Source organism: Bufo gargarizans, chromosome 10 (assembly GCF_014858855.1).
Source record: "Bufo gargarizans isolate SCDJY-AF-19 chromosome 10, ASM1485885v1, whole genome shotgun sequence".
Taxonomy (NCBI): Eukaryota; Metazoa; Chordata; class Amphibia; order Anura; family Bufonidae; genus Bufo; species Bufo gargarizans.
The window spans coordinates 87,108,748-87,135,559 of NC_058089.1; the positions used below are offsets into that span (position 1 = coordinate 87,108,748).

A 26,812-nucleotide genomic window follows, 5' to 3' on the forward strand; every position below is an offset into this window, starting at 1 on the left:
GTGTTGTATTTATTTGCTGATATTCAGAGCTATATACCTTTTTATTAATTATACTATGTTCTTCATGCTCTTTGCTTCAAGCCCTGTATACTCCTAGCTGCTGTGTAGACAAACCTCCTATCTCTTGTATTAGTCACATAAATGCTGGTCCATCTTTTCTCCTCCAGGCTTCCCCTTTGTTTGTTCAGTGCGGGCTTTTACCCTGTAATGTATGCCCCAATATTTTGATCTGGATTATAATACAATGTGCATTTTCAGTCTAATTTTGTCCAATATGATTTTCTTCTTTGGTCATTTACTTATATAGTATGGCAACACCTGCTGTTCAAAGCATATAGCTATATGGAGATCCACTTACTAAACTAAGGACAGGTGGGCACCCTGGCCTAAATAGGTTTTCCAGGAATCTTCACAATTTAGTTATAGCATGTATCGTCTAATTAAAAAATCATGTTTACCTTATCTGCCGCTCCTGTCATGCGCCCTGGCTCCCAATCCTCCATTATCTGGTCCCTGTCTTGTTTATTTCTGGCAGGGGTAAGGAGACGGTCACGGGTGTAGCTGCAGCCAGCAGCTTACCAGCGGTGACATGTTCCTAACCGGCTTGTCACTGCTAGTTCATGTGCCACTTGGGGACACGGCACCACTGAAGCCAGTCATTGGCTGCAGCAACACAGGTGTCCATGTCCAAGGCGGGGACCGGAAGATGGTAGAACAGGAGCCAGGGTGCAGGTCTGGAGAAACGAAGGCCAGGTAAGCCTCTTCCATTAGGTCACACACGCTTTGGGGCAAAACTAAATAGTAAAGATTCCCAGAAAACCCCTTTAATTCTCAAACCAGTTCTCTGCATCTGATTCGCAGATTACTGCAGAGATGCCAACAGAAATATATGTCTGTCTTGCTGATCAGGGAAGGAGCAGAACCTCTTCAGTTGCATGGCAGTGTAACTAATGAGACATACTGCAGAATGCGTAAAAATATACTACATTGTCAGCTGCAAGAAGGAGAAGGAGACTGATTCTGTCTAGAGCTACCTCCCAACTACTCCAATTACCAGCAGCACCAAGGCAGACAAATAGGAACAAAGGTCATTTGTATTCTGAATACACTGCATACTGCAAATTGCTTTAAGCGGCTATTAAGAGCTTAGCATTATTTTTTTTCCATAAAAATGACTCATGGGACAACTTCTTCAACCAACATGTCCCTGGCTCATATGACATGGACAGGTAACACTTCCCTCTATAACCTTATGCTACCTAAAAGAATATTACCCACAATGGTACTTAGGTAGGTTGCTGAATCTCTTTAAAGAGACAAGTCCTGTGTGGAGCCTTACTGGAAGTACTCCATGGTATGAAGACTTATTGGCAATGCTCCATGGGAAACGAATATGCAAAGAGGTTCTGTTCCTTGGGAGATACCTCTTTGCACCCACAATGGTACAAATACTGAACTGAAGAAGGCGCTTTAGTAGAGAAACGTCCATGTCAGTTTATGTGGACCAACCAGTACAAGATTTATTAAAACCTTGATGAGTGAAATCTTCATAGACACCTTAAATACTGTAACAATTTGACCTCTTGCTGCTATATACATGACTCAATACATATTTTCAAACTGACTCCATGTCCTTCTGTTTGTCCCGCACAACAAGTGCAATTTGGGGAAGGTGTGGATTATCTTCCGTTAAGTTGCTACATAATGCAACCAATGAACACAACTTAAAGGGATTCTCCAGGTTTTTTATACTGATGTCCAATCTTCCAGATAGGCCATCAATATCAGATCAGAGGGTGGTTTATACCCTGCATCCCGCCAATCAGCCGTTACCTTGTAGCTCCAGGGTCGGACGTCAGCACCAAACCTACACATTGTGTACAGGACGGAGCTGGTAACTGCAGCACTACTCCCAGTGAAGTAAATAAGAGCAGCGCTGTAGTTACCAGTTCCATCCACTATATTATGGATGAAGCTGTGTAGTTTCGGTGACAACTTCTGACATCGGATACCTCGGCCAAGGATAACAGTGGGAGTATTGTGAATCCAGGCGTTAAGATAGGCCATCAATCTCAAAATTCTTGACAACCCCTTTAAGGTTTTCAAATAGCCCAAACCAGCACCACTATAACTACAATGATAATCACAATAAACAGATAGAGGATGAGAATGAACCGGTCCAAGACGAAAGCTACTAAATTCCATTCTGACTTTGCCGCCTCCTCTTTCTTGGAGACAATGAGATGCCGACGGACCATAAGCAGTTCCAGTAGTAATCTCTTAAGTAGTTTGATCTCTGGACTGTCCTTGGAGTCCTTTGCTAGTCGTCTGTTGGTTTCGGTCTCTGAGTCATGAAGTGCTGGAAGTTCGTCTGCAGCTGGAGACAAAGGAATTCACATTAGGTCATTCTCCTGGATCAGCTGTGATCGCTGGGGAAATTTCTGGCAGACTATATATTTCACCTGCACTGGTCACGTGAGCCATTCCAATAAATGGGTCCACCTTGACTAACTGGTTCATAGAGAAGGAGGTCTAAGCACAGGACATCCCTCTTTTACATGGACACGGGTTGTCTTTATGAGCCAACCCTTTAATATAAATATAATTCCATGTTGCTAAAATTGTTAGTATTGATAACTAATCCTCATATAGGTCAATATCAGATCAGTGGGTGTCCAATCTCCAGCACCAACAACGATCAGCTGTTTGAAGAGGCTGCATCCATTGTATAGCGACTGTGCTTGGTGTTGCAGCTAAGTCCCATTTACTTGAATGGAGCTGAGCTGCGCCTAGGTCACGTGACTGGACTAAGAAGAGGCCGCTGTGCTCAACAGAACACAGTAGTATCTTCAAAAAGATAATTGGTGGAGGTACCCTCTGATCTGATATTGATGACCATTCCTGAGGCTAAACCGTCAATATCAGAGTGTTGGAAAACCTCTTTAAACCATATAAGTTCACATTTGGGTTGTGACTTCAATTTTAAGTCACACTCTCCTGGGTACAAGGGATACTGTTACACTGTGTATGGCAAAGTACTGCAGGAGGTGTATATCTTACCCAGAATGTTCACATGGGTGAGGTAAAAAGAATCTAGGAAAGAGGGGTTGTTTCAGCAAAGTGTAGTTTGCTAAGGCACATTTCTTCAACCGCTTCCTTACTGGGTGATTTTCCGTTTTTTTGTATTTGCATTTTTCAGTCCTGGCCTTCCCGGAGCCATAACCTTTTAATTTTTTTGCTCACATAGCCCTAGGAGGGCTTTTATTTTCTAATGGCACCATTTAATGTAGTGGGAAGCTGGAAAAAAATCCAAATTGGGTAAAATTGGAAATAGAAAAACAATTCCGACACAGTTTTATGGGTTTTGTTTTTATGGTGTTTCCTATGTGGTAAAACTGACCTGTTATCTTCATTCTCTGGGTCAATACTATTACAGAGATACCACATTTGTATAGTTTTTTTTGTGCTTTAATACTGAAAAAAAATAAAAACTTTTGAAAAATTATTTTTCTCTTTTTACTGCCCTAGGCCTCATGCACACGGCCGTTGTTTGGGTCCACATCCGAGCCGCTGTTTTGGTGGCTCGGATGCGGACCCATTCACTTTAATGGCGCCGCAAAAGATGCGGACAGCACTCCGTGTGCTGTCCGTATCCATTGCTCCGTTCCATAGCCCTGCAAATAAAATAGAACATGTCCTATTCTTGTCCATTTTGCGGACAAGAATAGGCATTTCTACAATGGACCGCCCGTTCCGGTTTGCGGACAGCAAAAAATGGAACAGTCGTGTGCATGAGGCCATATTCTGACCCTATCAGTTTGTTTTATAGTTATATCTATGGAGCTGTATCAGGGCTCATCTTTTGCAGGATGATCTGTAGTTTAAATTGATAGCATTTTGGGGTGTTATTAATTTTTGATCATCTTTTATAACATTTTGGGATTATTATTATTATTTATTATTAAAGCGCCATTCATTCCATAGCGCTGTACATATGAGAAAAGGTATACATACATAATACAGACAACTGCACTAAGCATGAACAAGACAAGTTACAAACTGGTACAAAAGGAGAGAGGGCCCTGCCAGTGAGGGCTTACAATCTACATGGCATGGGAGAAGGACACAGTAGGTGCGGGTGAAGCTGGTCGTGGCGGTATAGAGGCAGCAGGGTCACTGGTTGTAGGTGAGAGTCTGATATGTTGGGGTAGCAAATTCCAGAGTGTCAGGTTTGCGCAGGAGAAATCTTGGAGGCAATTGTGGGAAGAGGTGATAAGAGGAGAGGAGAGAAGGAGGTCTTGTGAGGATCGGAGATTGGGTGTGGGGATGTATCGGGAAAGTAGCTCAGAGATGTAGGGAGGGGACAGGTTGTGGACGGCCTTGTATGTATTTGTTAGTATTTTGAAGTGAATTCGCTGGGCAATGGGGAGCCAGTAAAGGGATTGGCAGAGGGGAGAGGCAGAGGAGTAATAGGGTGAGAGGTGGATTAATCGGGCAGCAGAGTTGAGGATAGATTTAGGGGTGTGAGAGTGTGGAAGGCCACAGAGGAGGATGTCGCAGTAGTCTAGGCGGGAGATGATGAGGGTGTGTACAAGCATTTTCGCAGACTCAAAGTTGAGGAAAGCGCGGATGCAGGAGATGTTTTTGAGTTGGAGGCGGCAGGTGGTGGAAAGGGGTTCAATGTGCGGGCCGAAGGCAGAATCCAAGGTCACTCCAAGGTAGCGGACTTCGTTGTCACAATTGACTATGACATCTGAGGGGTTAAATGTCTGCAATTAGCATCATTGCCAATTGCAGACATTAGTCCCAGGTGTCTGCTGTTTGAAACGGCAGCTATGGCGACTCTGGGGTAGGCACCATCTTTAAAGTCCCTACTGCCAACATATACGCCTGAGCCGTACAGAGCGGGACACAGGCCGGAGGAGGCCTGCATCGCATCACTGACAGCAGCATAAGGTAAGTACAGTCAGGTCCAAAAATATTGGGGCATCAACACAATTCTAAGATTTTTGGCTCTATACACCACCACAATGGATTTGAAATGAAACAAACAAGATGTTCTTTACCTGCAGACTGTCAGCTTTAATTTGAGGGTATTTACATCCAAATCAGGTGAACGGTGTAGGAATTACAACAGTTTGCATATCTTAGAATTGTGTCAATGTCCCAATATTTATGGACCTGACTGTATATGTGTTTATTGTTCTTATTATTTATAGTATACTGTGGCAAAAAGGGGGGAGAGGCCCTATATACTGGCACAATATGGATTGGTACTATGGAGAAGAGAGGAAGCACTATGGGGGCCACTATGGAGGAGAGGGGAGGCACTATGGGGGCCCTGTATACTGCCAAAATATGGGGGGAACTATGGAGAAGAGGGGGAAGCACTATGGGGGCCCTATATACTGGCACATTATGGGGGGCACTAAGGGGGCCCTATATACTGCCAAACTATGGGGGGCACTATGGAGAAGAGGGGGAAGCACTATAGGGGCCATTATGGAGAAGAGGGGAAGCACTATGGGGGCCCTATATACTGGCACTTTATGGGGGGCACTATGGGGGCCCTATATACTGGCACATTATGGGGGCCCTATATACTGCCAAAATATGGGGGGCACTATGGAGAAGAGGGGGAAGCACTATGGGGGCCCTATATACTGGCACATTATGGGGGGCACTAAGAGGGCCCTATATACTGCCAAACTATGGGGGGCACTATGGAGAAGAGGGGGAAGCACTATAGGGGCCATTATGGAGAAGAGGGGAAGCACTATGGGGGCCCTATATACTGGCACTTTATGGGGGGCACTATGGGGGCCCTATATACTGGCACATTATGGGGGCCCTATATACTGCCAAAATATGGGGGGCACTATGGAGAAGAGGGGGAAGCACTATGGGGGCCCTATATACTGGCACATTATGGGGGGCACTAAGGGGGCCCTATATACTGCCAAACTATGGGGGGCACTATGGAGAAGAGGGGGAAGCACTATAGGGGCCATTATGGAGAAGAGGGGAAGCACTATGGGGGCCCTATATACTGGCACTTTATGGGGGGCACTATGGGGGCCCTATATACTGGCACAGTATATATTCTGCAAATTGCAACAACAAAGCTAATTCCAGACTTTGATGCCTTAGCAAAAAAGGGAGACCAACAACACTGTTCCCACAGAAATTGAAGGTGAGTTATACATACTATGTTATAAAAGAAATACATTGCATAAAAGTTTTGTACAATAACTCTTTTTATGCTTTTCTACCTTGAATTAAACTAAACCTTTAATGTTACGAAATTTAATTTATATTAATTCACACAAACGCCCCATCCATTTACTCTTGGTCCGGCCCCCGGGTCCAATATATGAACCGATTGTGGCCCACAAGTCAAAAAGTTTGCCCACCTCTGCCTTAAACATTTCCAGTAAGTCCTACTCCCCCCCCCCCCCCCCCCCCCCCATATAGCATGTTGGAAAACAGTGTAGAAAGCCAAGATGTGCCGAATTGTGCCATTTTGCATCACTTTTTATACTGATGTTTGGCGCAGACACATTGGTAAATCTGGGTCATCGTATATAGATGCATATACATACCTTTGTTCTTCACTGCAATTGTTGTGGGATCTGGGAACTCGTCTTGTATGGAAATTCGAAGAACAAACGCCAGTCGCTTCAGTACCCAAAGCTTCAACCATTGAGGTACCTCCGGTTTCACAGCAGACAGGTATAGCATATAGGATATAAAGATGGAATCGATGATGCTCACTATCATTATCAGTAGACACACCATACAGAAGACACCTGAATGAAGATATCACAAGGGTCAGCAGAAATTAGAGAAGCAGTTATTAGATAAAAGCATCGTATTGAGGATGTGCGATCCAGTTTCACTCTTATATGTTGTGTATATCTACATGTTGTGTAGAATCTATTCCCCCTCCCTCTGGTATCAGCACTCCTCCCCATTCGGCCCAGGTGATATTAATTAGCAGGAGACTGCATAAGGGTGTATGAATTCCTACCACCTCTCGGTTGGAGTTCCTAAGAGCATGTGAAAAGGTGAGTTCTGAGAACTGTTCACATGGTGCAGTGCTGTGCGGATGGGTTGGTGGGGCCAGTGCCAGGGTGGCTTTTCCAGACAGCGGGGGCGCTGTTTGGCTGCTGGGTTCCGCTGCCTGTAGGTGCGGTGATGCGGCGCTGCTCCAAATTTTGAGTATGTTCCTACTCAGGGAGGCAACCTGGTCGTGGTGAGAGGGCCTATGCTTTTTGATCAAATTGTATACCAATGCCTCATGTACAGTATGCAACATAGGGGTAGGCATACTATAAATTGCACTGAGAATCAATATTAATTATGCTGAGAAGCAGTTATTAGATAAAAGCAAAGTATTGAGGATGTGCGATCCAGTTTCACTCTTACATTTTACATATATTGTAGTTTTTTCGCCTTGTTGTAGTAGGTTTATGCATTAAATCACCTTACGTCAAGAAATAATGGAGGCTTCTAAAATAAATTCACCCCTTATGCACACAAAAAACAGAGCCTATATGTGGCTCATGGAGCCCCTACAATCCTGTACTGCGGAGTCATGGGCACCACATTATGGAAGTATTTTTGTAATCCTTCTAGTGGAGAATTTTCTATGTAAAACTTTATCTAATGGAACATGGCACCATTTTTTGGGGGTGGATTCTGCATGAGGGATAAGAGGCAATGGCTTACAATGGTACAAAATGGATCCATATCCTACTAGCAGAGACTTTAATGAGTGTCATATACAACTTGCAAACTGCCAGCGCTAGTAGTGTACATTTTACCTCTACACTGGTGAAGGAATATCTTGTACTACCCTGATTGGTGTAAAAGGGGTTACCAATATAGTTATATTTATGGCCTTGGCCTCCAACCTGCTCCTCTCTAACTTACGGCATGTTGGAAATTGTAGTCACGCAACAGCTATATAGCCACAGGTAGGTGACCACAGCCTCAGAGTGCTATCCGGGCACTGTTGCTGCAGTTCAGAAGCTAGAGAAATGAATGTTTTGGCTCATGTAGGGTCTGTATAGCACACAATCAATTATAAGTGTTGACCAATGTATTAGGCAATTCCTTTATTTTTAGGAATTGAGCTCTACCCCTGTACCCCTGGTCCGTCTGGTACTTTCACGCTTCTACAAAGTCTACAAGCATTACTGCACATACCTAATATTGGTGGATTATCAGTGTTAGGCAGAAAATCATTTAAAATCAACAGCAGCACAGAGAATCCAAGCACTACAGTGATTTTAAATCCCAGGCGCTCACCGCCCTCCATTGGGATGAACATACTGGCTGCATCTACTATCACCAGCAGGCAAGCCGGGATAATCAGATTAATGACATATAGAATGGGGGCTCTCCTTATCAGGACCTGCAAATGAAAGAGAGAAAAAAATATGAATTAAAAATACAATTGATTACTTAAAGGGAACCTTTCATGTGGCTATTTGATTATAATCTAACTAATTATATACAATCATTAAAGGAAACCTGTCACCATGATTTTGCGCATAGAGCTGGGGACATGGGCTGCTAGATGGCCACTAGCACATCTGCAATACCCAGGTCCCATAGCTCTCTGCGCTTTCATGGTGTTAAAAAACCGTTTTGATCCATATGCAAATGACCTGATATGAGTCCTGTAGCCGGAGATGAGTCAGGCGGAAAGGAGCCCAGCACCGCCCCGCGTCCTCCGAATCTCCTCCTTGCTGGCTGACGTCACAGAGCTGGAGCGCCGAAATCTCACGATGCGCGAGCTAGCGCATGCGTAGTGTCGGCGTCATGTTCATTCCCTGTGCTGGCATCAGCACAGGGAACGGACTACGCATGCGCTAGCTCGCGCATCGCGAGATTTCGGCGCTCCAGCTCTGTGACGTCAGCCAGCAAGGAGGAGATTCGGAGGACGCGGGGCGGTGCTAGGCTCCTTTCCGCTTGACTCATCTCCGGCTACAGGACTCATCACTCAAAACTTTTTTTAACACAATAAAAGCGCAGAGAGCTATGGGACCTGGGTATTGCGGATGTGCTAGTGGCCATCTAGCAGCCCATGTCCCCAGCTCTATGCTGCAAAATCATGGTGACAGGTTTCCTTTAACTACTAAAAAGTACCTCATAATATACACACAAAGATGCCGCATGCTAATGAGCTGATTTGAGTCCAGCGTGATGTCAGTGAGTCCAGCGTTTTTTTTTATTCAGAGCTATAGCCACTCCCCTGCCCACCTGCTGCTGATTCATATGGAAAATAACTGTCAATCAGCAGCAGGTAGGTGGGAGAGTCAGAAGCTCATGAATATTCAGGACTCATCATTATGAGCTGGAGCTTTTCAATACAAGATGTTGGCAGATTGACTGGGTCAATTAAAGAAAGTGACCCAGCATTTTGCTAAGAGAATCATTCACTTATTTATGTTACCCTTAGTTAGGACACCATAAAACTGGTGACAGGTTCCCTTTAAACGGTTGGACAAACCCCCTCTCCTGGCCAGACCTACAAAAGGGTTCAATTTCAGAAGCGAAGTCTCTACATTTAGCCAACTTTAAAGTGTCCTTGTACTTTGAGAAAACTTTCAATATGTCATATAGACATATTAAATGTTTTATAGATGGGGGTCTGAGTTCTGAGAGCTTGTATAGAATCGTCGGTCTTAGTAAATGTCTCCCATAATTTCTAACCCCCTTGTTTCGAAAGGTGTTGAGCCGGTTGAGTATTAATTGTCCTTGTCCCTGGTGTTGTAGCCTGGGCGTCTTTTTTTTCTAGCCCCTGCTATATATTAGGCGGGAGTTACCTGATAAATGACTTTGCTCCATTCCTCTCCAAACTTTGAAATATTCAAGTGAATAATGTTGACTTCTTTCAGGCTCCATTCTGCTTTTGCAAATTCTTTGATTGAAAGTAATGTCACCTGCTGAGCACTGGAGGATGGGACCAGCAGGATGTCAGATACTGGTGGAAAATGACAGCAATGGTACTAATCAGTGTATAGTATAGCAAAAGGGTTCAAAGGTTTTTGCTAATAAGGGGAAATCCAGCTAAATAGACTATAAATACCCTTAAATTTTACAAAAGCACAGGGCAATGATTGCGGACTAACAATCTACACAGGGCAATATGCTGTCCTTAAACGATGATTTTAGGTTTTGTATGCACTTTCTGGTGCTGTACACCCTGGCTAAATGATGGAAGTATTTTAAAGGGATGCTCCCTTAATAATCTGTTAATAGGCTATTTATACTACTTAAAGGGGTTGTCTCACTTCAGCAAATAGCATTTATGATGTAGAAGGAGTTAATACAAGACACTTACTAATGTATTGTGATTATCTATATTGCCTCCTTTTGCTGCCTGGATTCATTTTTCCATCACATTATACCCTGCTCCTTTCCATGGTTATGACCACCTTGCAGCTCATCAGTGGTGGTCGTGCTTGCACATTATAGGAAAATGTGCTGGCCTATTTGGTGGTCAGGACCATGGGAGCGCATATAGGTTGGTGCTTTTTCCTGTAGTGTGCGGTAAACAGCGAGAAGGCAGGGGTCCAGGGTGTCAGACCCTCGCCGATCAGATGCTGATGATCTATCCAGAGGATAGGTCATCAGTTTAAAAGAACTGCAGAACCCCTTTAAGGCCTCTTTCACACTTGCGTTGTCCGGATCCGTCGTGTACTCCATTTGCCGGAATTACACGCCGGATCCGGAAAAACGCAAGTGAACTGAAAGCATTTGAAGACGGATCCGTCTTCAAAATGCGTTCAGTGTTACTATGGCAGCCAGGACGCTATTAAAGTCCTGGTTGCCATAGTAGTAGTGGGGAGCGGGGGAGCAGTATACTTACCGTCCGTGCGGCTCCCGGGGCGCGCCAGAATGACGTCAGAGCGCCCCATGCGCATGGATGACGTGTCCATGCGATCACGTGATCCATGTGCTTGGGGCGCCCTGACGTCACTCTGGAGCGCCCCGGGAGCCGCACGGACGGTAAGTATACTGCTCCCCCGCTCCCCACTACACTTTACCATGGCAAACAGGACTTTAGCGTCCTAGCAGCCATGGTAACCATTCAGAAAAAGCTAAACGTCGGATCCGGCAATGCGCCGAAACGACGTTTAGCTTAAGGCCGCATCCGGATTAATGCCTTTCAATGGGCATTCATTTCGGATCCGGCCTTGCGGACAAGTGTTCAGGATTTTTGGCCGGAGCAAAAAGCGCAGCATGCTGCGGTATTTTCTCCGGCCAAAAAACGTTTCGGTCCTGGAACTGAAGACATCCTGATGCATCCTGAACGGATTTCTCTCCATTCAGAATGCATTAAGATAAAACTGATCAGGATTCTTCCAGCATAGAGCCCCGACGACGGAACTCTATGCCGGAAGAAAAGAACGCAAGTGTGAAAGAGCCCTAAGGAAAGGTCCAGCCACTCTTTAAATTAAAAGCTGGCTATAGACCTGATAATTGTCACCCAACAGATTCCCCCCCCCCCCTAATTAACATAATTATGGTTAAAGTAGAAACTTCAGTTCTCAATATCAGGTAAAACTGGGCAGTGCGCTTCTTATTCTCACCATTCCTGTTCTTTCCTTTATTTACCTGCGCTCGTGCTGACTGCCGAATGTCAGGTTACACTTCTGTGTATCAAAAGGGAACTTGTAAAGGTCAAGAGGACATGTGGTCACCACCTTCAGAGTTTTAGTCCGTCGTATGGTGCCGTTGTAATACAGCTGCATATAGACCACAACGAGGGAGTCATCCTCTGTTCTGATAAAAAAATAGAAAATATGTTTTTAAAGGGGAACATATTAAGACCGCCGTATTGCACCAAGATATGACTGTCAGATACCCTAACCTAGTAGTGCCTAATTTTGGGGTTGGCTAGAAGTCAACTGAAGCAAATGCAGCTGCTTTTACACTAAGGATGGCAAACCACATAGATCAAGGATGGCCAACCTGCGGCCCTCCAGCTGTTGCAAAACTACAACTTCCAGCATGTCCTGGACAGCTTACAGCTATCAGCCTACAGCAGGGCATAGTAGGAGTTGTACTTTTACAACAGCTGGAGGGCCACAGGTTGGGCATCCCTGACATAGATGCTTGCAATGGAGGCACTTGTTGTCCTGGTCATGGACGTGATGACGCTTAAATGAAGGGAGTAGACTTACGCTGATGTCAGTAGCCGGAAGAAGCACAGTTGCGCGGAACGGCCGTCGCTACGAGCGTTCTGTAAAGGCTACGGTCCGCCCCAGCCCTACTGCTACCTATGTCCTAGTGAATAATAAAGTAGATTTGATGATACCAGTGGTGAGTGCCGCCTGCTTTGTTTCTTATCTACAATCAAGCGCTGACTCTTTTGAATTATCGAGTTTGTGCACCACCTGTACTGGGTGTGTTGGGGTACTAAGTGGAGGTGTTGCCGTGGAGGAAGCACTGGGCAGTGCCGCCTGCAATTTCTGTGTCTTTGGGAATGTTGTATCCCTTACATAGATGCTTGCAATGGAGGCAGGCAGCAAATCTCAGAATATGAAATGTGACCAGGGTTTCCCCAGAAGTAGAACCATTTTCAGGGGTTCCACACTGAATTAAGGACAGCCTGACAAGATGTACCTCAGATAGAGAATATGGCAACATGCAGGCAAACCTTGTGTGTAATACCAATAATGTATTACGGAGCTGCTCACTATAGTAGGAAGATCTCTACCCCTAAGTTGCCTACAGACCTATCAGCAGACCCCCGGCTATGTGATTCAAAATATCAGTGGTTATGGTAAATGTGATAACTGCACAGAAATATAATAACTGTAGATATAGCTAGCATTATAATATTCATATGAAATCATAATAGAACTGAAACGGTGAAGAGGTGACTACAACTTTCATGACTGGGTCCAAGAGTCTCACGATACGCCCCTGCCCACTATAGCTGTGTAGATTCACTCGATGTTAAAAGAATACTCCCCCAGGTTTAGACTCACATTTCTGCTATGCTGATGTCAGGGATCCAGACTGAGCCCTCCGGTATAAGGATACGGGTTATTCCACAAAATTTCTCTGGATCCCAGGATAAGAACTGATTTTCCCAGATCTGAAAGAAGACAAGTCAAAGTAATGACTAAGTCCGTTAAGGACCAGGCCAATTTTCTTCTTTATTCATTTTTTTATTCCTCCCCATTTTTGATATTCTTTTCACATAGCGTTTATTTGTAGGACAAGTAGTACTTTCTAATGTCACCTTTTAATGTTCCATGTAATGTATTAGAAAGTTGGAAAAAAAAAATATTAATGGAATGGAATAAAAAAAAATATATTTCCACCTTTGTTTTATGGGTTTTTGTATATAGAGCGCTCACTGGGTGGTAAAAATGTGCAGGTTACCTTAATGCTACAGGTTAATATGATTAAAGTGTTACCAAATTTGTATCATTTTTTATCTTCTTTTAACACTTTTAAAGTAATAAAAAGGTTCTTGCCTGGACAAATTCTGATACCCATAACTTTTTTTTTTTATATCCGTTGTCCGTAATGAGTGCTTTTTTTTTGTAAAATTGGCAAAGAGGTTGATTAGAATTTTTAATTGTTATGTTTTTTAAACTGTATATTTTTAAAAGTAATTTTAACCTTTTTTTCACTTTAATCCCTATAGGTAACTTGGTCATGCTATTGTTAGATCACATACTATAGCGTGCAATCATATAGTATTACAGTCTACTGTAAATTTGTAATGTTTCTATTAAGCTCTACCCTTGCTATGCCAGGTCTAGGAGCCTCACTGTGATCCCATCAGGGGTGAGCCTTTTAGGTGTCGGATAATGAACACTGCTGGCAGATGTCTGCTGTATAAAACAGTAGGCACCCTCCGGTTATGGCGTTTACGCAGATGTTCAGCAGGGGGCCATCTTTAAAGCCCCGACATCTGCTGTACATGTGCAGCGAATATCACAAAGTGGTTAAGCTGGGCATATTGTCATCTGAATGATCATTTGGCCAACAACTATCTGTCCTGATCCTCCCATACATATGTATGCTCGGTCTAGCATATATATCTAATGAATGGGGGTGGTGGGTGGAGGAGAGAACACCACTGTCTGACACTGTCTGGACTTCTGGCAGTGGTTTTCTCACCAGCAAAAAAAAAAAGGGTTGGGCAGTTGAAATTTAATGTGCCCAATCCTGATCTCCCCAGAGGAGAGCTGGTGGCTCCATACATATAAGATAGTCTTCCAAACCTACCCAGATGCCAGCAGGTTTAGCTGATGTAGATTGATCAATATGTGTATCTATGGCCAGCTTTAGACACATTATGATTAGTGTGTTCTCAGTTTGATAGTTTTGTAGGAAAACATTGAGGGGACTTTGAAAGGCTGTAAGAGATTATTGGATTTTTGGATTTGCAAGAGGTTCAAAGTTGTCCACACCCATGCAATGGCTGTAAGGTGGCCACTTGTTTGCCTGCCAGCTGTTTCACCCAACGCCACCATACACATGCATGTCCAACTACGGCGAGAGACAGAGAACTAGCTACAAGCCTTGAATATAACTAAAAAAACAGGAATGGGGATGATAGGTTTAGTGACCTGAAGTGGCTATAGATAGAGTGTAGATGGAGAGGAACTCAGATGTAGTAAATGTTCAAACTTCACCAATATGGGATGATATTCGACCTCTACAAAGAGAGAGCACATGAAGGGAATAAATTGTGCGTATGCCTATTTGAATAGGAGTTCAGCCCAGTGCAAGCCTCTTCAACTCATCTGTTGGCATTGAGCCAGTCATGACATCACAGAGCCTTCAGTGCTCCTCAGTAGTCCAAAAAAGATAAGGACCACCCCACACCTGGTGGAAATGCAGAGTTGTTAAGCAGAGGTGTCAGTGGACATAGCCTTGAGACTTTTGTCCATTTAGTGCATGAGTACATGATCCCACAAAGTCTCCAGTGTAGGGCGTGAAAGATAAGAGAAACAGAGGACATGAAGACCACAAGAGCTGAGGGGACTTTCTTCGGAAGTCTGCAATTTGTAGGAAATGGAGTGATACCAGTCCCCAAATATGCTGTAGCAGGACCGTTACCGTGTGATATAATGGACAGCAGATTCAATACCATCCTCCAACCAGAGTAGAACAACTTGTTCCATTTAGGGTGAGACAGTAGAACTTTGTGTTTCATATTAGGTGGAATGTTATCTGATCCTTTAATCTGGTTTGAATATCACCCATAAAATGAGTCACTTCTTTTCTGGAGGCTGTTTACTTAGTAAAGTCACATAGCATTAACAAAAGGCTTACCACTTCCAAGTCCATCAAAGTTGTCATTATTTGTAGTTTTTCGTCCTGCAAAACAATTGATAAATATATACTGTCTTTATCCATTGAATGAGTTCTGAAGGAAGGGCTGCAGATGCTATATTTGGTGTGGTCACAGTAGCGTCACAACTTCAAGAAACCAGATTTTAATCATCAGTCAATGCTTGTTTTACTAGTATTCTTACCCTCTAGCATGATCACATATGAGCCTGAGGAATGTCCCTACATTATAGGACCTTTCTTGGAATTTTCTTTTATAATATCTACTGAACTTATCTACTGAACTTACAAGCTGACATTACAAATTGTTTGCATTTTAAGTAGTCACCTAGAAATAAGAATTAGCAGGGCACTGAGACATGTCACAAGATCATGAAATAGATCCAAGAACATAAGATCAAATTTACATTGTCCAAGTTAGTTTCCAGATCTTAACCCCCCCATGTCTTTTAAGTAGGTAAAATAGTTGAGGAAGGAGCAATTCTCAGCTTAAAGGGGTTGTTAAATTTTTGTTGAAAAAAGGGCAGGGAAGCTATTAGAATAATAAATAAAACTTATACTCACCTTTTCGAAGACCCTCCATTGCACCACTCTGCTCCCATCCTTCAAACCAGGCTTTGTTTTCCTGACAACAGCATTATGGTTACCGTACACCACATGGGACTGCTGCAGCCAATCACTGCCCTATACCATTGAGGCCAGTGATTGGCTGTCATGTTTTGTATATAGTGATGAGCGTCAGCGGTCATATTCGAATTCGTGATATTTCACAAATATTTTGTAGAATATTCGTCCAATATTTGCGAATTCGAATATTCGTTATATTCTACATTCTTTTTTTTTACTCGAAAATCGGCAAGATAATGATTGCGTAATATTACGCGATCAATACAGGTATGGGTCAAAAACTAATATATAGCACTATAGAATATAGTGCTATATATTGGTAATTTTAGAATATTCATCATTTTTTTCCTCCCTACTTAAGTTGCTTGTGGGCCAATGACCCATTGGCCCACAAGCAAGTAGCAGGGAGGAATCATGTGTTCAGATGGAAAAAATGATGAATATTCGATATATAACGAATATACAGTTGCAAGAAAAAGTATGTGAACCCTTTGGAATGATATGGATTTCTGCACAAATTGGTCATAAAATGTGATCTGATCTTCATCTAAGTCACAACAATAGACAATCACAGTCTGCTTAAACTAATAACACACAAAGAATTAAATGTTACCATGTTTTTATTGAACACACCATGTAAACATTCACAGTGCAGGTGGAAAAAGTATGTGAACCCTTGGATTTAATAACTGGTTGAACCTCCTTTGGCAGCAATAACTTCAACCAAACGTTTCCTGTAGTTGCAGATCAGACGTGCACAACGGTCAGGAGTAATTCTTGACCATTCCTCTTTACAGAACTGTCCAGTCCCTGACGCAGCAAAGCAGCCCCAAACCATGATGCCCCCACCACCATACTTCACAGTTGGGATGAGGTTTGGATGTTGGTGTGCTGTGCCTCTTTTTCTCCACACATAGTGTTGTGTGTTTCTTCCAAACAACTCAACTTTGGTTTCATCTGTCCACAGAATATTTTGCCAGTACTGCTGTGGAACATCCAGGTGTTCTTGTGCAAACTGTAAACGTGCAGCAATGTTTTTTTTGGCCAGCAGTGGCTTCCTCTGTGGTATCCTCCCATGAAATTAATTCTTGTTTAGTGTTTTACGTATCGTTGATTCACTAACAGGGATGTTAGCATATGCCAGAGACTTTTGTAAGTCTTTAGCTGACACTCTAGGATTCTTCTTCACCTCATTGAGCAGTCTGCGCCATGCTCTTGCAGTCATCTTTACAGGACGGTCACTCCTAGGGAGAGTAGCAGCAGTGCTGAACTTTCTCCATTTATAGACAATTTGTCTTACCGTGGACTGATGAACAGCAAGGCTTTTGGAGATACTTTTATAACCCTTTCCAGCTTTATGCAAGTCAACAATTCTTAATCGTAGGTCTTCTGAGAGCTCTTTTGTGCGAGGCATCATTCACATCAGGGCAGCTGTAACCAACACCTCCAATCTCATCTCATTGATTGGACTCCAGTTGGCTGACACCTCACTACAATTAGCTCTTGGAGATGTCATTAGTCTAGGGGTTCACATACTTTTTCCACCTGCACTGTGAATGTTTACATGGTGTGTTCAATAAAAACATGGTAACATTTAATTCTTTGTGTGTTATTAGTTTAAGCAGACTGTGATTGTCTATTGTTGTGACTTAGATGAAGATCAGATCACATTTTATGACCAATTTGTGCAGAAATCCATATCATTCCAAAGGGTTCACATGCGTTTTCTTGCAACTGTATAGCGCTATATTCTAAATATTCGCAAATTCTTAAAGTGCCGATATTCGTGAAAAAAATTAGATTTTCGAATATTCGCACTCAACACTATTGGTATACTTGCACATCATCTTCACAGCCAAAACATGACATCATATCTACAGCAGCAGGCATGATCAGAGTGGTGGCGTGGAAATGGAGGGAGTTTGGAAAGGACATACTTTTTTTTATTTTTTTTCAAATTACAGTATTCTAAAGCATCCCTGTCATGAAGCAACATAGGTGAACTTTAGCTAAGGTTCATATATGTAACTATATAGCATTATACTGGGTCACATTGTATATACTGTACCATATCCAGGACTGCTCTGAAGGTCATATCCACTGATACAATTGTAGGTTCACGCCAATCTTTGACAGGTCTGATATTCATAAGGCGAGGAGACTGCTCCAGGACACCAATGCTGTCCGTCACATTGTAATATCCACATATGTCTTGGCCACATGTCACAGCTGTTAGAAGGTCCAAATGTATTATGATCAGATACTACAAGCTGCTTAGCCCTATTAACCAGTACAACATGATTAATAAAATACTTTAACAAATCCCAAAGGAAGTTAACTAGTCAGAAGGGGCGTGCAAACTCATAGCCCACCTTACTTGTCACTACTGATGCTGGGGCCATTGGCCCTTAATGACCCCCAAAACCATAATTGTTGTCCGATCCAATGGAAAGGCATTGGTTGGTCAGTATACAGTATTTGGGCACTGTATGATTTTGTGTACCTTGAAGATTGGGAGCTATATGGTACCCCATAAGGAACAAGGCATCAACAGAAGGTACTGCACAGGGAACCATCCAACCTAAGGCTGGCCCTGGATCAGATGTCACTAAGAACAGGCGAGTAGAATGAAAAACCTAAATAATAAAAACCTAAAAGCATGACTATACAAACACGGAGGGATTCATGAGTCCTCAAAACAGATCAGCAGTGACAGGTATTGAATACAAGAAAATGAAAATCACTCAATGAAGTCCTCCTAGAAATGTCATCTCTCACTCCTGAAAAAAAAGACTCCTGTATTCCACTATGTTGCTCAACTTATTGTGTCAATTTATTACGGTGGGTTTTCCAGTACAATGGTATTTATAAAAATGTTTTCAGCCACGCGGCCTTTATCAGAGGAACTGGATAGGCCGCACTGCAACCACAGGGGTTCTGTGGGGATGTAAGGGCTCCAGGTGCTGTGCCACTGCTACAGTATATACCGGGCCTGGAGCCCTAACATCCCCACAGAACCCCGGGGAGGCCCATCCAGTTCTTCTGATGAAGGCCATGTGGCCGAAAACGTTTTTATAAATACCATTGTACTGGAAAACCCACCGTAATAAATTGACACGATACGTTGAGCAACACAGTGGAATACAGGAGTCTTTTTATTTATTGATTTTGGCTTGGGAACCATCTCCTGACATCCACCAAACCCTGCATTGAGGTGCCATCTAACCTCCATTAAATCTCTCACCCCTAGACATGATCACTGGGTCGGCATGCAGCATAGTACCCAGGGGCAGACTGAGAACTGGAAAAAATACTAAAAGTGGCCCCATTTTGTAGTTGGGTCCAAATTGATGGAAGGCAGGGTCAAAACATGTAGGCCGGGCCAGCAATACCATAATATGGCACGTTATACCACCCCAACAGAGCCAAATAACTCAGTCCATCACAAAATACTGCCGTCAGCACAAAATATATCCCCAAAAACTTCCACTGGCCGGTTGTGAGGACGGCTGAGGCGGCCCCCTGGGCATCGGCCCACCGGGAAATTTCCCTGTAAGGTCTGTGGGCAATCTGCCCCTGATAGTACCCAAACAGGTAGTGTAAAAGCGGGAAAAGTTTTATGATTTTTATCTTAGATCAGTTATGAATTTTTAGATTATATTTTTAGGACATCATGTAGATTATTGTTTTGCTAGGCCTGCAATTATACTTACCTAATTTTGGATCTGCAACTTGGCAGTGATGACTAACCTCCAGCACTCCAGCTGTGGTGAAACTACGACTCCCAGCATGCTCCATTCATTTCTATGGAGTTCTGAGAACAGCAAAGCAAGTGTATATCTTGGGAGTTGTAGTTTTACCACAGCTGGAGTGCCGGAGGTTAGCCATCACAGGCCTAATGTTAGTTTATACTGTTCTTCTAGAGTTAGAGTCATAAAAACTATTGTTCTTTATGATCCATTCTGATTGTATTATGTGAGCATCGGGTACGTATCGATCACGGATTGTTTGTATCCTGCATTTATATTCTTGCTTGGAAGCCTCTCTATAGGATATTATCTATTTCATTTGATCACTTTATGTGAATATTTAATTTTTATTACTATCAAGGTATTCTAGGTCTATAGTTATACCCGCTTGATTTATATCCTGGGTGTACAACTATATCAGCTTGATTTATATCGAAATTCGGATTTGCAATTTAGCTTAGGGTCAGTCCACACTGCAGTTTTAGAGTTAGATTCACAATAGTTATCTCTTATGGTTTGTTTTGTCTGCATTATCAGAGCACTATAGATATAAATCATTGACTGTATCCTGCATTCATATTGTTGTATACAAATATTTCTCCTAAGTGAAAGAGGGTGCACCGCACATGTGCAGCATGCTCTCTATACACTTCTATGGGAGTTCCAATAACAGCCAAGCCAGTGCGCTTGGCTTTTTTCAGGAAGTTCCATATAAATAAATCAATAGGGCACAGCGCAAGCGCGGCCACAGCTGCATTCACCTGTATGAGACTGCCAGAAACAGCTGAGCAATGCGCTCTTCTATTTTCCGAACTTCCATAGAAATGAAAGGAGGGAACACGTGTAGCTGTTCTATGTTCACTTTCTGGGTCCCGTTCTAGAGACAGGTGTGGGTGCTAAAGGTAGGACCCGCAACTCTTCGACATTGGTGGCATATCCTAGAGCTGTGATGGCTAACCTCCGGCACTTCAGCAGCTGTAAAACTACAACTCCCAAGATGCACACTTGCTTTGCTGTTCTCAGAACTTCATAGAAATGAATGGAGCATGCTGGGAGTCGTAGTTTCACCAGCAGCTGGAGTGCGGGAGGTTAGCCATCGCTGTCCTAGAGATATGTCACCAATGTCTGTGATAAGACAACCCTTATAAGAACGCAGTGTTGGATCCAGAGACTTCTTTGTTATTAATCAGCGCACCTCTATGCAGACCATCTGGCTGACTTGCTGACACGTGAATTGTTATATATTTCAGCGTGCCACCGATCAATCCATAGTTAACATAAATAGCTATATTTTCTATCATTCTATTTGCCCTATCTGCATAGAATTCATATTTATTATACAAACAGCTACCATATGGGCGAGGGCCCCTCTTTGGTTGCTGCTGGACTAAGATTATTCAGACCAGATTTCATTAGTATTTTATTATTAGTTTAGTTTTTTTTCATCTTTATTTGTGATTTTATATTTTAAATTGATTGTGTTAATATCTATTACCTATTCTACTACCTTTATACCATCATATTATATTGTGCCATATCTCCATCATTTATACCTTTTGGTGTACACTTCTCACATTATTTTATATGATTGATTTATATCTTTTTTGCTGTTTTAATCTAGTACATGTAATAACAGTCCTTCTCATCCCCCCTGAGCCGACTGAATATTTCATTTAAAAGCAGAAAATCAACATACAATAAATACATAGAATAAGCAGAAAGTTCAGAGAAGGCAACCAAGAGGGTTCAAGCTCGGAGACAAGAATACCCACAAATATATATAGGATCTACTAAGAAAACAAAGGTAAAGAAACAAGTATGGCTGACATTTATCAAAACTGCTGCTAAGGAAAACTGGCCAGGCAATTGGGCAGCTATAGGAAAAGGAGCAGGCCTCTATGGTGGCCAGGACAGTGGGAGTGCGCATAGACCAGTGTTTTTCAGTGTGCAAGCACGACCACCGCTGCTGGATTGCAGGGTGGTCGTAACCATGGAACCAAAAAGCGTATAATGCGACTGAAAAATTAATCAAGCCAGCAAAGGAGGCAATATGGACAATCACAATACATTAGTAAGTGGCTCGTATTCACTTTCTCTACGTGATAAAAGTCATTTACTCAAGTGAGACAACCCCTTTAAGCATTCATTTGAATGGCTGCCATAAATAAGATCACTGCGTCAGATGTGATTGTCTTTATAGATCTTTTTTAAATGCATAAATAGCAATTCCATGAGATAAATGTATTATTACGATTGAAGCTTTGCTAAATAGGAATGATCCCCAGCCATACAATTTACAATAGGAAATTGTGCAAAGACGTGCACTATAATAGTAATGCACCATAATATTTCTCCTGCAGAACAGTGATGAGCATTTATAGAAAATACCCCCTTATTAAAGCTTATCTGTATATAAAATCACTGAAACTTGATCTAAAATACCACACTATAAATTTAGCTTAAAGGGGTTGTCTATTGAAAAATATTCTACAGTTTTCAAGCCAGCAACTAGATCTGAATACTTGTGCAATTGCATGTAATTAAAAATTTAGCATTGCCACTGAGTTATTCACTGAAATCTATCTGTATAGCGCCACCTGCTGTTTTCCCTTTTTCTAAATTCTAAGGTTGACATACATACTCAGTTCCATCTTTCAACTGCCATTCAGCTTTTTGAGGAGGCCTCCTAGCAGCTTATCAAGCAAAGCAAGTCCATTGTATAGCAGCTGTGCTTGGTATTGCAGCTCTGGGCCATTGACTTGAATGGGACCAATGAACGGGACATCACTGGCCTACCGAGAGGCCGTGGCACTCACCAGTGCACCAAAGCCTCCTCAGATAGCTGATCAGTAGGGGTGCCGGGTGTCAGACCCCTGTTGGTCTGATATTAATGACCTATCCTGAGGTCAATATCAGAATCAGAGAAAACCCCTTTAAAATATTAATAGTCTAATGATAGCTTTACTAAAGGTAGAACTTTCTTCCAGATATGGCACCATTCTTGTCCATGAGCTGTGCATGGTATTGCAGCTCCATAATGGAGTTGCAATGTGTTATACTTACAAGTGGTGTCACATAAGCTATTTGAAAAAGAACACTTACCGCAAAGAAGAAGCATAAGAAGAAGAACCCTCTGCATTTCATAAGCAGTCCTGAGCCCTAGAGACACCAGCTTCCTTCAGATCTCATTGATAATCTTGAAACCCTTGGCATGTCAAAATCCAGCAGTGGAACTGGACAAACAACTTCTGTGGGGGTACATGTTCCTCCACAAGAACAGGAATCTGAGGATGGAACCTGGAGAAGCAGACTATATACTGGAGACAACACTAAAGCTGTAGATTTATATAGCGTGTACTTACCTGGGAGTGGTGGAGACGAGGGAGGAGAAAGCATGGGAAGGTGGAACCGAGAAACGATAGCTACTCTGAATGCATTCTTTCTTTTGTTAAATAACAAGGTTAATTCAGATGGATTGAAAAAAGAACAAAGCAGAATGATGACATGGGTAAAGGGGGTCCTGCTGCTAGATACTGTATGTCTCTATTCTGTCTCCATTTTAGAAACACAAAAACATCCAAAAATACAAAGAATCAAAAAATGACAGCAAATTTAGAGAGAGGTTCCAAAAAGAATATTCTCCAATAGTAATATGGGCTCCGTGCCGACCCATCAGCAGGCAACAGACTCTTCTCCGGTTCCTCATCACCAATTTATAAATCCAGCTTACTGACAAAAACTTCATAATACAGTTTTTAACCAAACCAGGGAAGTTAGAAGGGGAAATTCAATCAAAGTGACCTTCTGATATGTCATAGAACACAATGGTGAAATCTGTGATACTGGACCACCGCTGATTTCCAGAATAGAAGGGCCCCATAGGGAGCTCAAACCCCTTTAGACTTAGTGGAAATCTCTAGGTAAAGGGTCATTGATTTGAATGGTTCTTTGCCTAGATTATTATATTAGATTTTCATTTACCTTAGATCAGGTATTGAGAAGGGCTTCAACATACACTATGTGACTCCATTTAACTGGCCATACATATTAGATGTACAGTATGTCAGCCCACTGATTTTAGGGATTGGGAGACCATCTAATGTGTTAGGTTTCCTAACTCTCCCCCAATAGCAGATGGTGGGGGCATAAGGTTCAGACAATTGGATTTCACGTGCCCATTCCTTTTGTTCTCAGGGAGGTAAGCCACTGCCAGAGATGTATGACAGCAGCGTTCTCCCCTTTCCCATTCACAACATATGCACGATCAACCGAGCCGAGTGTGCATGTGCATGAGGGGACTGGGAGAGATAGGTATTGGCAGAACACGAGTGTTAAAGAGATCTGCCAGGCAGTTCCCTGCCAGAGCGCTCTGGATCCGGGATTGCCAGACGCTACCTGATGCCCACCAGTCCCATTAACTATAATGGGGACCAGTGGAGATCCAGCCTCAACCTGGCAAATATGCCAAGAATCAGCTGGACAAAAATTGCTGCATCCAGCGGTACTTGTCTGACAGATTTTCTGCATTATTGCCGGGTTGCGGCAGGATCTCTGCCGGCCTCCATTATAGTTAAAGGGGTTGGCAGGAATTCAGGCAGAGTCCAGCAATGCCAGATCCAGAGAGCTCTGCAGGGAACATCCTGCCAGGTCTTTTTTAACACTAAAGTAAAACTAACATGTGTATGTGCGGTATACCAGACCTCGCAGGCGAATTATGTGTGAGGTCACGGGGTGAGCATTAGGTGGGCCGAGGTAAATACAGTTCTGGTTACTCATGGTTATGTCGTCCCTGGGCAGGCTTGCATAAGTGATGAGGAGAATGGCACAAGGATTCTCTGGGGCACACTCTGGTGTAAGGGACACTGGCCAGATGGTGGTTTGAGGTGCCCTTGGTGGTCTGTATTAACCACTTAAGGACCACAGGTTTATACCCCCCTAGTGACCAGGCCCTTTTTTACAAATCGGCACTCCACAACTTTAGCGGTTTATTGCTCGGTCATGCAACTTACCACCCAAATGAATTTTACCTCCTTTTCTTCTCACTAATAGAGCTTTCATTTGGTGGTATTTCATTGCCGCTGACATTTTTACTTTTTTTGTTATTAATCGAAATTTAACGATTTTTTTGCAAAAAAATGACATTTTTCACTTTCAGCTGTAAAATTTTGCAAAAAAAACGACATCCATATATACATTTTTCGCCAAATTTATTGTTCTACATGTCTTTGATAAAAAAAAAATGTTTGGGCAAAAAAAAATGGTTTGGGTAAAAGTTATAGCATTTACAAACTATGGTACAAAAATGTGAATTTCCGCTTTTTGAAACAGCTCTGACTTTCTGAGCACCTGTCATGATTCCTGAGGTTCTACAATGCCCAAACAGTAGAAAACACCCCACAAATGACCCCATTTCGGAAAGAAGACACCCTAAGGTATTCGCTGATGGGCATAGCGGAAAATGATGATGATTTTATTTTTTATTTTTTTTCTTACAAAGTCTCATATTCCACTAACTTGCGACAAAAAATAAAAAATTCTAAAAACTTGCCATGCCCCTCACGGAATACCTTGGGGTGTCTTCTTTCCAAAATGGGGTCACTTGTGGGGTAGTTATACTGCCCTGGCAATTTAGGGGCCCAAATGTGTGAGAAGAACTTTGCAATCAAAATGTGTAAAAAATGACCGGTGAAATCCAAAAGGTGCACTTTGGAATATGTGCCCCTTTGCCCACCTTGGCAGCAAAAAAGTGTGACACATCTGGTATCGCCGTACTCAGAAGAAGTTGGGGAATGTGTTTTGGGGTGTCATTTTACATATACCCATGCTGGGTGAGAAAAATATCTTGGTCAAATGCCAACTTTGTATAAAAAAATGGGAAAAGTTGTCTTTTGCCAAGATATTTCTCTCACCCAGCATGGGTATATGTAAAATGACACCCCAAAACACATTCCCCAACTTCTCCTGAGTACGGAGATACCAGATGTGTCACACTTTTTTGCTGCCAAGGTGGGCAAAGGGGCACATATTCCAAAGTGCACCTTTCAGATTTTGCAGGCCATTTTTTACACATTTTGATTGCAAGGTACTTCTCACACATTTGGGCCCCTAAATTGCCAGGGCAGTATAACTACCCACAAGTGACCCCATTTTGGAAAGAAGACACCCCAAGGTATTCCGTGAGGGGCATGGCGAGTTCCTAGAATTTTTTATTTTTTGTCACAAGTTAGCGGAAAATGATGATTTTTTTCTTTCTCTTTTTTCCTTACAAAGTCTCATATTCCACTAACTTGCGACAAAAAATAAAAAATTCTAGGAACTCGCCATGCCCCTCACGGAATACCTTGGGGTGTCTTCTTTCCAAAATGGGGTCACTTGTGGCGTAGTTATACTGCCCTGGCAATTTAGGGGCCCAAATGTGTGAGAAGTACTTTGCAATCAAAATCTGTAAAAAAAATGACCGGTGAAATCCGAAAGGTGCCCCTTTGCCCACCTTGGCATCAAAAAAGTGTCACACATCTGGTATCGCCGTACTCAGGAGAAGTTGGGGAATGTGTTTTGGGGTGTCATTTTACATATACCCATGCTGGGTGAGAGAAATATCTTGGCAAAAGACAACTTTTCCCATTTTTTTATACAAAGTTGGCATTTGACCAAGATATTTTTCTCACCCAGCATGGGTATATGTAAAATGACATCCCAAAACACATTGCCCAACTTCTCCTGAGTACGGCGATACCACATGTGTGACACTTTTTTGCAGCCTAGATGCGCAAAGGGGCCCAAATTCCTTTTAGGAGGGCATTTTTAGACATTTGGATCCCAGACTTCTTCTCACACTTTCGGGCCCCTAAAAAGCCAGGGCAGTATAAATACCCCACATGTGACCCCACTTTGGAAAGAAGACACCCCAAGGTATTCAATGAGGGGCCTGGCAAGTTCCTAGAATTTTTTATTTTTTTTGCATAAGTTAGCGGATATTGATTTTTTTTTTGTTTTTTTTCTCACAAAGTCTCACTTTCCGCTAACTTAGGACAAAAATTTCAATCTTTCATGGACTCAATACGCCCCTCACGGAATACCTTGGGGTGTCTTCTTTCCGA

The 26,812-nt window shown here is 42.6% G+C and overlaps 1 protein-coding gene across 1 annotated transcript; it reads right to left on the minus strand.

Moving 5' to 3' along the window:
• Positions 1 to 2,102: 2,102 nt before the first annotated feature.
• On the minus strand, positions 2,103 to 22,851 carry LOC122920077 (5-hydroxytryptamine receptor 3A-like). The gene is made up of 9 exons (XM_044269287.1): positions 22,815 to 22,851; positions 18,032 to 18,192; positions 15,319 to 15,363; positions 13,011 to 13,120; positions 11,648 to 11,799; positions 9,837 to 9,994; positions 8,212 to 8,419; positions 6,603 to 6,809; positions 2,103 to 2,377 (listed from the first exon to the last, which is right to left on the minus strand). Exons 1-9 carry the CDS (start codon positions 22,849 to 22,851, stop codon positions 2,103 to 2,105), a joined length of 1,353 nt encoding a protein of 450 aa, XP_044125222.1.
• Between the last annotated feature and the right edge of the window lie 3,961 nt (positions 22,852 to 26,812).

Excerpts from the sequence above, each read along its gene's own strand:
- LOC122920077 (XM_044269287.1), bottom strand. The coding sequence starts at position 22,851 with ATGCAGAGGGTTCTTCTTCTTATGCTTCTTCTTTGCG. Across the intron at positions 13,121-15,318 it reads CTTTGATGGACTTGGAAGTG|ATCTGGGAAAATCAGTTCTT; the intron begins GTAAGCCTTTTG and ends GTCTTCTTTCAG. Across the intron at positions 2,378-6,602 it reads AATTGCAGTGAAGAACAAAG|CTGCAGACGAACTTCCAGCA; the intron begins GTATGTATATGC and ends CTTTGTCTCCAG.